This window comes from Panulirus ornatus, chromosome 15, assembly GCF_036320965.1.
Source record: "Panulirus ornatus isolate Po-2019 chromosome 15, ASM3632096v1, whole genome shotgun sequence".
NCBI classification, from domain to species: domain Eukaryota; kingdom Metazoa; phylum Arthropoda; class Malacostraca; order Decapoda; family Palinuridae; genus Panulirus; species Panulirus ornatus.
This window is the reverse complement of record NC_092238.1, coordinates 31,694,802-31,711,004: the sequence shown is the minus strand read 5'-3', so window position 1 is coordinate 31,711,004 and position 16,203 is coordinate 31,694,802. Positions and strand designations below refer to the sequence as shown.

Below are 16,203 nucleotides of genomic sequence, written 5' to 3'. Positions count from 1 at the left end.
GTATTTGAAACCATTTTCAAGGAGACAGCGCTAAAATGAAAAAGACAATATTCTAGGCTCGACTTCGCCACGGCCGAAGAAACAAAACAAGGAACAGTTCATCTGGGAAACATGCGAGAGGTTGACCAGAGCAGTAATGTGATCCGTTCCTTTACCTAGCGACAGACGTCAAGTCACCTACTGCTCTCTTAATCTAAGAGACAATCCAGGGATCAGCGATAGTCTATCGTGGGGTTAACGCTCACCCTTGTGGGGTCAAGAAGGGATCTTAAGGTTAGAGAAGGATCTTAGGATCTTCGAGCTACACAGGATTTTCTGGTGCGCACAAGGATTCCAGGGTTGACAGCCAGTTCCTACTAAGCGTCAGCACAGGTTTCCTTTTGCTCAACACTGGATCGTAGTAATGGCCAACAGAATATAGAATCATCAACGGTCTGGTCACCACAAGAATGTAGGGTTAACACAGGGTCTTTGGGGAGGGCGGGTCAATATAAGAGTCCTAAGACGGGGCATACAACTGGACCTTTGACCAACATGTGAGACGTGAGTGCCATCTGGGAGGCTAACTTCTCAATTCTCTGTAAGAAATCGTCAGGGTAGAATGAAGTATCTCTGACTTCCAACTTACCTACCTTACCTGTGGGGAACTCACTGAGGATGATAAAAACATAGCACCAAATCTCAATTCTCTTTCGCTTTTGTTTTTACACTAGAAAACAGCGACCCAAATTCTCAGACACTCACACGATATCAGAATTCAAAACGTCACACTTAGAAAGAGTATTAACACAGATAGACTGAAGACCAATGAATGTCCAAGTCCCGATTGTTCCTATCCACCATTGATCATCACATCGTCAAACGCGAAACTACCAAACCGTTAACCTATACTCCCTAAATTTCACCAGGATGGGACGGTACAGTAGGACTGGAGAAACTGGCAGACGTCACTCGTATATCCAAAAAGGGAAGTCATGAATTGCCTGGCACTTACAGTCCTATTAGCCTCACATGAATTACGTGTCAACTTCCGGAGTCGATTATTAGAAATTAGATCGTGGATCACCAAGAACAACACAGTCTGATCAATACGACACAGCATGGATTCAGAAACCACAGATCATGCTCTATACAGAGCTAGAACGTATCATAAGTCATTCGCTTCCCGCGACAAGACTAAAGTAATCGAAATTACATTTCTGGACTTCCAGAAAAGCATTCGACAAGTCCTTCATTATTTACACTGACGAATAACGTCTGAGCTTCGTGGATTACTGATGGAATAGGAAACTGGATACTGATTACGTGATAGGAAGCAGAGGCGTAATGAATGGTGAATCAACACCGTGGTGACCTGTTACTGACGGGGTCCCCCAAGGGTCCGTCTTGGGGCCTATACTTTTCATCATTTATATCGATGATGTAGAAGTACGGCTATTGAATAACTTCAGTGTCCATCGTGCAGACGACACAAATATCGGCAATGTGAAATTGATAAGAGGAAGATAGGCTAGGATTAACACAGGATCTTGATAGAAATGCTGAATGGCCTAGTCAATGGCAAATGCCATTTAACGTCAATGTCTGCTGCTGTAAGTAGAAAATCTCAACAAGAAATTCGATTATGACCTGTTGGGCCGCAAGATAAAGGACACCCCCCCGCTTGTGTGAGGGATTTAGGAGTTAGTGCCTCCAACAACTTCAAATTATCGCAGCACTGTCAAGAATCTACCAAGAAAGCAAACAGGATGTTAGGATTTATTGACAGAAACTTTGCACACAAGAAGCAAGGGTGTGGCATTGTCATATCTAGAAATCCAGGTCATTCCACCTCGAATACGCAGTGTAGTCATGGGCCCACCACCAAAGTAAAGATATTCTTACTCTGAAACAGTACAGCGAAAAACAGCTAAACTGAATCCCTCCTTATGTAACGAACCATATGAGGACAGACCATGAGAACGTTCCCTTAAGCAAAAGGAGGCTCCGAGACAAGTTTCATCATAGAATATTGAAAGGATTCAACAATGTTGATAATGAAAACTTCTTTACGGTCGTGCTAGTGCTACCGACGAGAGACTGAAATTTCAAGTGAATCTGGACTGCACCAAATATTCCTTTAGCAAAATTACTGACGCGTGGAACGAGCTCCCAGATGTTCACAGCAACACAGTAAATTTCTTCAATATTAAGTTTCATTATCACATGCCAATCTCCTGTACTGAATAATTCTTTGAGCTAATCATCATAACGTAGTGGTATATCATAGTACCTTCTCACTCTGGCAATGCTGGGGTAACGTACCAACGCTGATTAATCCGTATAGACTACTTTATGGGATCAAGAAGGATTTACTGTTTCAGTCTTCCACACTAGGAGTAAATAGAAATGGAAAGTTGTGAAACTGGAGCTTAAAAATTTACCTTGACTTTCCAGTAATAATTTCTTTTAGACATATTAGTCCTGCGAAGTATTTTTTTTTCTACCCATGTCCTGTCTGGCGTGTTCTCGTAAGGTGTAGAAAGTGCGGGGAAAGGCCTTGCTTTACTATCCTCAATCTGAATTAGTGTTATACTTTTCTATGTTATGTCAGTAAATGACCACTTCAAACTTTCGGAGATATCTTGTTTCGTATTTCATTTCTGTTACTGTGGCGCAAGCACATTTATCCGTGAAGTTATGTTTACATGTCAGAGGGTCGATAACATTTTGGTTTTTGCCTTACCACATATTCCACTCCCGGGAAAGGGCATCCTGGTGAGCTTCACTTGAGTAAGGGAGTCTGTGATGGGCGGCAGTGCAGAGAGAAGGACGAGTCTATGGTTTGTGAGACACTCAAAGACGATGGTTTCCCCGCGGACGAAAGCGCCAGGAGAGATGGTCACGTCACGAGTAGACACAAGACACGGAGAGATGCGTGTACCGATACAGTGGGGAGAGGGAGAGACGTGGGCAAGCGAATACCAGCAACCGGCGAGACCTTCTCTGTCCGAGTGCTGGATCCAAAGTGCGGGCTCAGGTTGCTGTAGGATGAGTGATGGGAAGAAGGTTATGGTCATGTTGACATGTTGTTTTCAATCTCACAGTATAGTTCGAGCAAGGTGCACGCTGCCAGAAAACTCAAGTCTTTCAAGTATTCTCAGCCCTACACCTTGCATGCTGCTCCAGAGCTTCATTATAACTCACGTTTCACATTCAGCTGAGCTTTCCGGTATTACTCTTCCCCATCTAACATTTCATCCGTGCAGACATAACACCTATGGTGCGTGCGATAAGGAATTTCTGCTCTGTCAAACACATTACAAGTCTGACCTTACAGAACTCTTTTCATGTTTCCGATTCATTTATCGAATCTGTTCATCCGTCTCTTGGTTTATCTCCTTCCGGTATCTTAAAGTTTCTATACCTATCATCCATTCTATATCAACACATTCTAATAAATTTTCCTTTACATCCGACGTATATTTCCCATCATTATCTTGATTCATCTGAAGACAAATACATCCCACTACAGTACGGTGATTATAACCAACACTACTTCTCTCATTTTCTATGTATATTTGTTCAGGAAAACAGGTTTTCTCATCTATACAGAAGACCTGCAATCAGGAATTCCCTAGGCAGCTCTCTTACTCGCTATACACAGCTTTTTCTCATTAAATAAGGCTTCCAGAACAATCGAAATCCTTTTTTCAGTGCAGCGCTCTCCTCTGAACTTGTTTTTTTCCAAAATCATCACCAGTAAATAAACATATCTTCTCGCACTTTCCAGATCTTCGTTACTACTAAGGTCCTCTAAACACAATAACAGAAAATCACTTGTTTTTCCTTTCAGCTTCACACCTTCCCATCCATGTCACCAAAGCGACTTATCATTTTGTTTAATTCCTCCTTTGAATGATGTAACAACACGACGTCATCGGTAAAACACAACTATATCATCATTTACCAATCTATCATCCATCACCGACCAGCACTACATCATACACACTCCTACCCCTTTCTTAAGGTAATGTCCCAGACGTTATAGACCAAACAGACATAAAGAATATTTCAAAGTCACTAACTGCCAGCTCTTCAAATCCTGTGACGTGGCATATGTGAAATGAATATTCTTCATCCGTGCTTCAAGTAACATAAGTGTAAAACTCGCTCCCCGTAACCCGCAAACGTGTAAATGATAAAATCAATAAAGTAAAACTGATAGTAAGGCAAAAATATAAAAGAGAATCCCCGAACCGTAAAGTTCATTCTTATGGCGTATAACAATTCCCGTTTTCTCTGACTACCGCGAGAGAACGGGAGGCTTCACCCACCATACATGTTACGTAATGGACTGATTAAATGACTTGAAAACTTAGATAAGATAGTGACTGTAAAGTGAAAATTATCGGCGCATCTCCTGTGTGTTCATTCAATTCCTTCGTCGTGGAAATTTCCCCGTTGGAAACACATTTAATAGCTTAAAAAATAACTCGCAAGGCGGAGCAACACATTAGGGTTATCAAACAGCTCGAGCCTCGTGGTGTACTGAGTTTATTTACTTCGCTGAGTAAACATGATCTCTTCCGGCCAGTAAACAACAATGGGATCTTATACATTCAATAAGGCATCTTACAGACTGACGTGTCCACAATGGATTAAATGAGTCATTGCATTATTTTCGCAGTCAACTTTCATACGTCTGGCGCCAACAATGATTCATCACTACTTTACACCTCAATTTGCCTCACTTTGCACGCCCTTCTCTCCTCAATGGAGAAACGAATGTTCTCCATCAGTCTCAGTAACAAATCATGGCAGCAACTGCAATCACCAAAATCTAAGATTTTTCTTATTAACAACACTGGTCTTTCTCGTGAGTTTAATGTGCCGTCATATCTTTGGTTATCTTAAATACAGGCGTCAATCTATCAAATGTGTACTGAAGTATGTTATCTATAAACAAGAGATAATAGAAAGTAAATCATTGTATAAGAACCACACAGAAAATATTTCATATATGAAAAACATTGTTATATTTTTTCCAATCAAGGTTTACAGTATGCTTCCCAACCGTATTTTACTTGTATATGATATTACATTTTCAGTAGCATTTACAGAATGGAACCACGAAGAAAAACATTGTTATGTGACAGAAATTCGAACAAGAGGCAATATGGACCGACCAAGTGAGGAACTTCTGTGTTCCAGGGGAGGTACGAAATGAATACTTTCGTACAACAGGAATATATTATTGCCTTTGTAATGACAGCACCGTCACACGAATGCTACTAATGTCCCCAGAGGCGAACACTGGCTCCTCCCGAAGAAACAGTACTGTCCGGCAAAGCAAAACTAGTGTGTTTGTAAGAACATCATAATCACCAGCAACTTGAGCCAGAACGGCCAGACTATCGCGAGGGAACCAATGTGATCGACAAATACTCTCGTCCAAATGATGCCTGTGGGGATCCATTGGGACACAGGCTGCACTGGCGTCCCCCCCATCGTCGGCTCCGGCAACACGGGAAGAATCAGACTGCAGACGCCGTGACCAACAACACTCTTACCAGACACAACTGTCCCTAATGGGCAAGTGTTGTGAAAGAGAGCTGGAGGCGGACACAAACACCGAACGTGTTGCCGAAACGGGACAAGAAAACATGTCCTCCGCCCCAGCGTTACAGACTCCCGGAACGTGCTTAATCGCGAAAAATAAATGCGACCGCCACTGGATAAATTGAAACAGGTACTGATAAACAGGTAATGATGGCACACACGGCAATTATCATCTTACGCGACGGGTTCGGAGACGAGAGTGTTTCCCATCTCTCTCCTATGACCTTCACCCAACACTCGGCACGTCACCAGGTAACGTCCTATTGTCATAAATGCTAAATATACAAGCATGATTCGAGAGAATCTATCTACTGTGACACCAGAAGCTGCAGTCAAGTAAGTGACTGTATCCCAATGGCTTTAGGTCTCCCAAAGGAAGCAATGAAAAATGTATAAAAGTGTAGACTGACGTTTGCATGTCTAACCATTAGTTTAAACTGGTTCTGTCAATAGGGCAATTACAGAAATAGCCCATACACACAAAATTTGTGTATGACCGTGACGGAAATCATAACAACTTGTGTTCCCGGGTGACGGAGCCCAGCGAGTAATGCAACGAAGCCAGCCAGGGACATGAGGCGCGTAGCCTAGGCTCGTGCTGGAAAGTGAATTTGGGACTTGTATTTCAACTTTTCTTTGTGGTCATGAGCGAATACTTAGATCAAGTGCATCACAGTTATGTTTATATATATATATATATATATATATATATATATATATATATATATATATATATATATATATATATATATATTTATTTATTTATTTTTTTCCAAACTATTCGCCATTTCCCGCGTTAGCGAGGTAGCGTTAAGAACAGAGGACTGGGCCTTTTTTGGAATATCCTCACCTGGCCCCCTCTGTTCCTTCTTTTGGAAAATTAAAAAAAAAAAAAAAAAAACGAGAGGGGAGGATTTCCAGCCCCCCGCTCCCTCCCCTTTTAGTCGCCTTCTACGACACGCAGGGAATACGTGGGGAGTATTCTTAATCCCCTATCCCCAGGGATATATATATATATATATATATATATATATATATATATATATATATATATATATATATATATATATATATATATATATATATATCTATGAGTCCACGGGAAAAATGAAACACGACAAGTTCCCAAGTGCACTTTCGTGTAATAATCACATCATCAGGGGAGACACAAGAGAGAAATATAAGTCAGTTGATATACATCGAACAACTGACTGTTCTATTTCTCTCTTGTGTCTCCCCTGATGGTGTGATTATTACACGAAAGTGCACTTGGGAACTTATCGTGTTTCATTTTCCCCGTGGATTCATAGGAATATCTTGATCGCGCAAAATTGTGATCCTTTCCAATATATATATATATATATATATATATATATATATATATATATATATATATGATATGATATTCCCTTCGTGTCGTAGAAAGCGACCAACGTATTTTTAAGGACTGTTGAAGGTGTCTGATGATAAAGTGGCAGTTGTAGGGTTTTTGGGTTGGGGTGGTACGTGAAGTGAGAGAGCCATGGAGAGTGGTTTGATGAAGACAAAGGAGAACGTGAATGCCTTGCGTAAGACGAAATGTGGCAAGGCGGCTGGAGTGGATGGTACTGCAGTTAGAGTTTATCATGAAAGGTGGTTATTGATATTGATTGGCTGGTAAGGATTTCTATTGTTTGTATAGATCATGGTGAGGTGCCTGAGGATTGCCGGAATGCATGCATAAGTGGCACTGTATAAAGGCAAGGGGGGGGGGGGGGGGATAAAGGCGAGTGTTCAAACGAGGCATAAGTTCGTTGAGTGCACCCAGTAAGTAGTGAGAGGGTGTTGATCGAGAGGGTGAAGGCATGCACAGAAGATCACACTGGGGAGTAACAGTGTGGTTTTAGAAGGGGCAGAGGATGTGTGGATCAGGTGTCTGCTCTACGGAATTCGTGTGAGAAATATTTAAACAAACAGAAGTATTTGTTTGTGGCGCTTATGGATCTGGAGAAAGCATATGATAGGATCGTCAGAGATGTCCAGTGGAAGGTCTTAAGAGTTTATGATGTGGGAGGGGTAAGTTGCTAGAAATGATAATAAGTTTTCATCAACGGTGTAAGGCATGTGCACGAGTAGGAAGAGAGGAGAGTGAATGATTCCAAGTGAAGGTTGGTCTGTGTCAGGGGTGCAATGCCACCACGGTTATTCAATTTGTTCATGAATGGGTCGGTGGGGGAGGTAAATGCGAGTCTTGGAGAAAGGGGCGAGTATACGGTCTGTCGGGGATGAGAGGGCCAGGGAGGCGAGTCATTTGTTGTATGCCAATGATGCAACGCTGGTGGCGGATCCGAGTGAGAAAATTCATGAGTGGGTGAACGAGTTTAGTGGAGTGTGTGAAAGGAGGAAGATGAGAGTAAATGTGAACAACAGAAAGGTTATTAGGTTTAACAGTGGTGACGGACACGGCAGTTGGGGTGAGTTCGAATGGAGAAAAACTGGAGCAAGTGAAGTGACTTAGATACATTCAAATGGAAATGGCAGTGTATGGAAACATGGAAGAGTAAGTAAGTCATAGAGTGGATGAGGGTGCCAAGGTGCTGGGAGCGCTGAAGGATGCGCGGAGAGAACGTTATCTGGGAGAGCAACAATGCTGAAGGGAATAGTAGTCCTAATAATATCAAATGAATATGAGGCATGGGCTATTGATAAGGCTGTGCGGAGGGTGGATGTGTTGGACACGAAATGTTTGAGGACAATATATGGTATGAGATGGTTTGATCGAGTAAGTAATGAAAGGGTAAGAGCAGTGTGTGGTGATAAAAAGTGTGGTTGCAAGAGCTGCAAAGTGTGCTGAAAAAGTTTGGACATATGGAGAGAGAGAGAGAGTTTGTGAAGAAAGGTTGACAAAGAGGATATATGTGTCAGAGGTGGAGGAAACAAGGAGAAAGGGGAGATCAAATTGGAGGTGGGAGGACTGAGTGAAAAAGATTTTGAGCAATTGGGGACTGAACACGCAGGAGGGTGAGAGGAGGGAACGGGATAAAATGAACTGGAACGATGTGGTATACAAGGTTCGCCGCGCAGTCAATGGACTGAACCCGAGAGTGTAAAGTGTCCGGGAGTAAACCATGGAAACGTCAGTGAGGCCTGGTTGTGAATAGACAGCTGTGGTTTCGGTGCACGACACATGGTAGCTAGAGAATGGATTTGAGCAGATGCGACCTTTGTTTCTGGCGCTTCCTCGCTAAGGCGGGAAATTGCAATCAAATATGAAAAAGAAAATATACTGTATTATGTGGGTGGCGTTACAGGACTGCGACTTTTGTATGGAAAAATATAGACATTCTGTAATCATAACTTACGGTTGCTTTTGACTGTATGGGTACCATGGCGTGTGATCACTATGTGTGCGTGTGTGTGTTACTGGGAGAAAGTCGTACACTCGTGTTGCCCCGTGTGTGTGTGTTACTGGGAGAAAGTTGTACACTCGTGTTGCCCCGTCTTCTTAATCTTTATATGCACCATATCTTTCCTCTCATATATGTATTCACACCCACACATATATCCCCAGCATAAGCCAGGCACCCATTTACCGACCAGCCGCCCATGGGGAATATGAACACCTGGGTTGGGTATAGGCCGTCAGCCAAGCCAAAAACTCGAACCCATGCGGGTCCGACCCTGTGCTCACTCATGGTCAGTAACGCTCACCACCACACGGAGGGGCGTGTGTGTGTGTGTGTGTGTGTGTGTGTGTGTGTGTGTGTGTGTGTGTGTGTGTGTGTGTGTGTGTGTGCACTGAGAGGGTAAAGAACACATCCTGTGTATTCACCAGAGGGTCTCGTACAAAACTGGGGGGTTGAATGCGGTGCCCAAGTGGGCACGAGTGAACCTCAAGGGCGCTCCTGACGATACCTCCACTCACACGCTCCCTTCCGTTATTACCGTAGGGAGGCGGCGAGGCTCCCGCGGGGGAGGGGGGCACGTCGCGTCGCTCGCACAGCTGAATCTCTGACCTCCGCCGTGAGAATCATGAGCCTTTCGTCCGTCCTCCAGTTATCTGGAGACGTGTGGAGGGCGGAGCAGGTCCCTCTAAATAACCCGTTTGGAATCTATCCTTGATCTTAATAAACAGCTGGCGGTTGTAAATAAACAGTTTGGGTCCACTTAAGCTCCAGTTTATATAATATGTAAATTCGTGTTACGTGTTCCTTGGGGGTGGAGGAGGAGAGGGAGGAGGGGGTTGTCATGGCGGAGCATCTAGGAGGGGTCTTCCTGTCAGCCCTGACGGTGATGCCAGGGTTACGTACTTGTCATAAGTGTCATGAAGGCAGGATCACTTAGGGTATATCTACTTCAATTCCTGTAAGTGTCTTGGTGACTTGAGAGAGACTCTAATAGATAGGGATGTTAGGCTGCACAGAAGGACGCTCTGTGCTCTGGTCCATGCTGCTTGAGGCCGTGATGCACAGAGCCCAGGACTGTGATCCACGTGGCACTGAGCCATGTCTACTGGATGCTGATATGTTTGTTATGTAACGGTGTGTTCGTGTGTTCTGACTGTATATGTTTGTCCAGTTAGCCGTGAACTTGAGCGGGTGATCAGTGACGGTATAGGCAAACAAGTGCACATCGCTGACTTGGATAGCAACAACAGTGTAAGGATATAACCAAACGCCGAACATACAAAATTTCATTATTTGCCATGAGCCAGCAATATCTCCAAGATAGCAAACACCGATATATATATATATATATATATATATATATATATATATATATATATATATATATGTATATATATATATATATATATATATATATATATATATATATATATATATATATATATATATATATATATATATATATTCCCCTGGGAATAGGGGAGAAAGAATACTTCCCACGTATTCCCTGCGTGTCGTAGAAGGCGACTAAAAGGGAAGGGAGCGGGGGGCTGGAAATCTTCCCCTCTCATTTTTTTTTTTTTTTTAATTTTCCAAAGGAAGGAACAGAGAAGGGGGCGGGTGAGGATGTTTCCTCAGAGGCCCAGTCCTCTGTTCTTAACGCTACCTCGCTGAGGCGGGAAATGGCGAATAGTATGAAAGAAAAAAGATATATATATATATACATATAAATATATATATATATTGCCCAAATTGCCCAAGATGGACAATCACGTGTTTACCAAATGGCGTCCTAGCTACGTCTCTTCGTTGTATATCAGCTGACTTATATTTCTTTCTTGTATCTCCCCTGATGATGTGATTATTACACGAAAGTGCACTTGGGAACTTATCGTGTTTCATTTTCCCCGTGGACTCATGTAAAGTTTAATGATACTCCTTCACCCCAACTTTCATTTGCCCTCTTTTTCAACCATTGTACCCTCCTCTTGACTCCCGCCGCTTTCTTTTATACATCTCCCAGTCATTTGCATTTCTTCCTTGTACGTATCGTCCAAACGCCTCTCTTTTCTCTTTCACTAACAATTTTACTTCTTCATTCCACCACTCAGTATCCTTTATAATCTGCCCACCCCTCCCACCTTTCTCATGACACATTCATCTTTTGCACATGCCATCAGTGCTTCCCTAAATACATCCCATTCCTCACCCATTCCTCTCTTCTTTTGCCATTCTACACTTAATCTCTCCTGGTACTTCCTCACAGTCTCCTTTCCAAGCTCACTTACTCTCACCACTCTCTTCTCCCCTAAATTTTCTCTTCTTTTTTGAAAACCTCTACAATTCTTCACCTCTGCCTCCACAAGATAGTGATAAAACATCCCACCAGATGCCCCTCTCAAAGAATCAACATCCAAAAGTCTCTCTTTTACACGCCTATCAATTACCACGTAATCTAACAATGTCCTTGCACCATCTCTCCTACTCACATACGTATACTCTTGTATCTCTCTCTCTCTCTTTCTTAACCAGGTATTCCCCATCACCAGTGTTTTTTTTTTTTTTTCAGCACACAAAGCCTACTTCTTGTCGATCATTCTACGCAAGAAACTGAATGCATATGTGAGACGACATCTGACTTGCACGTATGAAATCCTTCTCCTCCTCCTCTGTCTACAACTGACTTGCTTTATTCTGGTGTCAGAGCAAGAGTGTGGCAACTGGACTTACGTGTCAGAGTAAAGACCTTCACAACGGAGGTCATGGTGTGTGTGTGTGTGTGTGTGTGTGTGTGTGTGTGTGTGTGTGTGTGTGTGTGTGTGTGTGTGTGCGGGAATGGGAGATCAGGGGGGGAACATATACAATTTATCTATGAAGTACGATTTTATTATGGGAGGGTCGATTTTTTTTTCTTCTTCTTTGGGGGGGAGGAGTGGGATGGGTCGAATGGAGGGTGTATGTATCATGTCGATGACAGCGCTGGTTAGGTTAGGTTAGGTTGGGTTAGGTTAGGTTAGGTTAGGTTAGGTTAGGTTAGGTTAGGTTGGGTTAGGTTAGGTTGGGTTAGGTGTCGGTGGTGCGTCGTGGTGGCAAGGGGTGAGGATTATATGCGGTTCTTGTGTTACAAATGAAGGACAACAGCAGCAACAACAAGAAACAAACACATTCACTGGGTCCTTTCAAGGGCGTTCGTGCCGGTGATGAGAGAGAAAATAGACAGATAGATAGAGATGATATTTATTTATTTATTTATATTGCTTTGTCGCTGTCTCCCGCGTTTGCGAGGTAGCGCAAGGAAACAGACGAAAGAAATGGCCCAACCCACCCCCATACACATGTATATACACACACGTCCACACACGCAAATATACATACCTATACATCTCAAAGTACACATATATATACACACACAGACACATACATATATGCCCATGCACACAATTCACACAGTCTGCCTTTATTCATTCCCATCGCCACCTCTCCACACATGGAATACCATCCCCCTCCCCCCTCATGTGTGCGGGGTAGCGCTAGGAAAAGACAACAAAGGCCTCATTCGTTCACACTCAGTCTCTAGCTGTCATGCAATAATGCCCGAAACCACAGCTCCCTTTCCACATCCAGGCCCCACACAGCTTTCCATGGTTTACCCCAGACGCTTCACATGCCTTGATTCAATCCACTGACAGCACGTCAACCCCGGTATACCACATCGATCCAATTCACTCTATTCCTTGCCCGCCTTTCACCCTCCTGCATGTTCAGGCCCCGATCACACAAAATCTTTTTCACTCCATCTTTCCACCTCCAATTTGGTCTCCCACTTCTCCTCGTTCCCTCCACCTCCGACACATATCCTCTTGGTCAATCTTTCCTCACTCATTCTCTCCATGTGCCCAAACCATTTCAAAACACCCTCTTCTGCTCTCTCAACCACGCTCTTTTTATTTCCACACATCTCTCTTACCCTTACATTACTTACTCGATCAAACCACCTCACACCACATATTGTCCTCAAACATCTCATTTCCAGCACATCCATCCTCCTGCGCACAACTCTATCCATAGCCCACGCCTCGCAACCATACAACATTGTTGGAACCACTATTCCTTTAAACATACCCATTTTTGCTTTCCGAGATAATGTTCTCGACTTCCACACATTCTTCAAGGCTCCCAGAATTTTCGCCCCCTCCCCCACCCTATGATCCACTTCCGCTTCCATGCTTCCATCCGCTGCCAGATCACTCACAGATATCTAAATATATATATATATATACATATATATATATATATATATATATATATATATATATATATATATAGATATATATATATATAGATAGATAGATAGATAGAGAGAGAGAGAGAGAGAGAGAGAGAGAGAGAGAGAGAGAGAGAGAGAGAGAGAGAGAGAGAGAGAGAGAGAGAGAGAGAGAGAGAATCAGACACATACAGCTCGGTAGTGTGTAAAACTAAACTCCGTATAAGAAATGTCCAATAAGAAGCCCCGCTCACTTGTACACAGAGATTGTGAGTGAAGACCATGGGTGCTGACTGGTCAAGTTCCAGCTCTTTGAATATTCCATGATTTATGCTTTTTCTTTTCTTTATTCAGGCAACAAAGGCAATGGTATGTTTATAAACACCATGCCAGATTATTCAGGTTTACGTAGTAGTGGTAAAATTGTACCTTAATTAATCTAAAGGTTGCATATTTGTTATATGATTAATGGAAAGTCGTAAAAAAAAAATCTATGACATTCTCTGTGAAGGAATATCGTAAATTTTTATTTTTCTTATTTCTGATGATCAATTGAAACATATGCTACACCTGAGCTAATTAAGGCACAGTTTTATTCGTGTTACGTAATGCCGGATACTATGTAATGGTGTTTGTCAACATAAGGTTGTCCTTGCACAACCCCCCACCCCCTTAAAAATAGCATAAATTATCAGATCTGCAAAGAGTTGTAATTTGACATCGTCAGCACCAGTTGTGTGGAAGAGGTGGGCGGGTCCTATATGACATGTCGTGAACTGAAGCGAAGTAAATATGTCAAGTTTATTTTTACACGCATATACGTTGCTGCTTTCAAGCGTAAATACTGGCCCTTCAACAAAGCTGATTGAAGTAACTTACGAAAGTTCAACAAAGCTGATGGAAGTAACTTACGAAACTTCAACAAAGCTGATGGAAGTAACTTACGAAGCTTCAACAAAGATGAACGAAGTAACTTACGAAACTTCAACAAAGCTGATGGAAGTAACTTACGAAACTTCAACAAAGCTGATGGAAGTAACTTACGAAACTTCAACAAAGCTGATGGAAGTAACTTACGAAACTTCAACAAAGCTGATAGAAGTAACTTACGAAACTTCAACAAAGCTGATGGAAGTAACTTACGAAACTTTAACAAAGCTGATGGAAGTAACTTACGAAACTTCTTGTCTCAATTTCCTTGGGTAAATTACTGTCTCTTACGTGGTGATGCTTCCGTCTCCGCCAAACTCACAGCAGAGTTTATTCTCGCGGGAGTGGAAGCATTTATTCCCACTTCCTCCGGGACGTTCCTATTCTGTGGCCATTCAGGGAAGAGATCAGGGCACATCGGGCTAGGAAATCTCTCCTTCCTCTGGCTCCCGTTCAACTTTTATCACTGCTCGTAATCACGGGAAGAAGCACTTTCTCCGTAAGGCGAAGCGTTCCTCTTATCAAAGGAAGTGCGAGCGATAACGTCTCCTCGTCATCACTGGTAGGTCTTTCTGGTCTTTAGCTGAGGGCATCTCCAACAACTTCTGTCGTTCTACCTTTCCTTCACTTTTCCGTTCTGACGGTACTACAGCTGTCTCTACCGTAGACAGAGCAACTCTCTTTGGTTCCTGTTTCTCCTCTAACTCCATCTTGGATGACTCGTACACTGCTTCACCACCTGATGCTCCTATTATTAATCCAATGCTCCTCCCCGAAATCTCTTTTCGGACTGTCCGAAAGCGCTTCTCTCTCCGGACAGGAGCAAGGCTTATGGTTCTGAGGGCATCCACTGAAAGAGTGTACCTCTGAACCTGCACCCGTGCTTGCTCGTCTGCTCCGTTTCCGTTTAGAAACCAAAACGTTTCCTTCTCCATGAGAGCAAGCACTGACGCATCCCGTCCCTATGAAGGGTGACCGTTCTGACCCCGCTGACCATCGTCTCATTGTTTTAGCATCTACCATTTCCAAGGTCTTTGAATCCCCTTCTGCAATTTCACTTTTTTGACTCAATGAACATGCTTGGTAATATCATAACATCCACTTTCTTGGAAAACCCACGTTAAGGAATGGCTAAGTCTACCCCAAAGAAACTAGATGTCCTGTTTAGATGCCGAGACTTCATTTCTTCTGAACAGTTGCTCCATCTATATAAAGGATTGATCTATCCTTGCACAGAGTACTGCTCACATCTTGAAGATGTTCTAGCTCCGCATTCTTACTCGAGAGAGTTGAGTCGAAAGCGATCCGACTTATAAACTGTCCCAGGTTAACTCCCAAGCTGGATCCTCTTGCCTTACGCCACGGTGTTGGTTCACTCTCCCTCTTCTATAGATATTACTCTGGTTTTTGCTCCCGAGAGCTGGCTGCTTGTGTGCCCCCATGACTAGCCAGACCACGCAATACCCAGCAAGGTGCTGCGTCACATGATTGCTGTGTGGCCATCGGCACTCAAGGGTGAACCGTTTTAATATCTGCTTTATTTCTTACACGTCGAAGTTTTGGAACTTCCCTCCTTATGTCTTTCCCAATAACTATGACCTGGCACATTTTAAAAGACAGATTTTTCATTTCCTCCAAACTTCGTAAATACTTTCCCTTGTCTTTTTCCCTTTCATAACTCTCTCTGTATTTCAACTAAAGCCCAGCCTTGATGTAGACTTTTGTCAGTGACTGGAGCCTTCAACATTGAAAAAAAAAAAAAAAACTAACTCTTATTGGTAGATCCTTTCATGTGATTAAAATCCTACTGAAGGAAAAGTACTTTACTTCATTCATTGTAAAACGTTTGGCCACGGGTTTGTATCCATTACTACGAATGAAATTGGACTCAGCTAGCCTTGAAAATCTACTTAGATCAAGACTATCAAAGACAATCATCCTTTTGAATACCTGTATCACACTTGGTCCCTTTTCCAAACTGAATACATACAGGTCTTTTAGACGACTTTCTTAGAATTCATT

General features: G+C 42.8%; 1 protein-coding gene across 3 annotated transcripts in view; it reads right to left on the bottom strand.

Moving 5' to 3' along the window:
• LOC139753819 (sialin-like) overlaps positions 1-16,203 on the bottom strand; it is a 75,483-nt gene that overhangs the window by 20,466 nt on the left and 38,814 nt on the right. Inside the window, exon 1 of one of the 3 annotated variants that reach the window (XM_071670720.1) lies at positions 2,726-2,998. The exons of the other annotated variants lie outside the window; for them this stretch is intronic. Coding sequence (XP_071526821.1) covers positions 2,726-2,753 — 28 coding nt within the window. The 5' untranslated portion in view covers positions 2,754-2,998. Of the gene's footprint in view, positions 1-2,725; positions 2,999-16,203 lie in introns of those variants that run through there. 3 annotated transcript variants of the gene reach the window in all.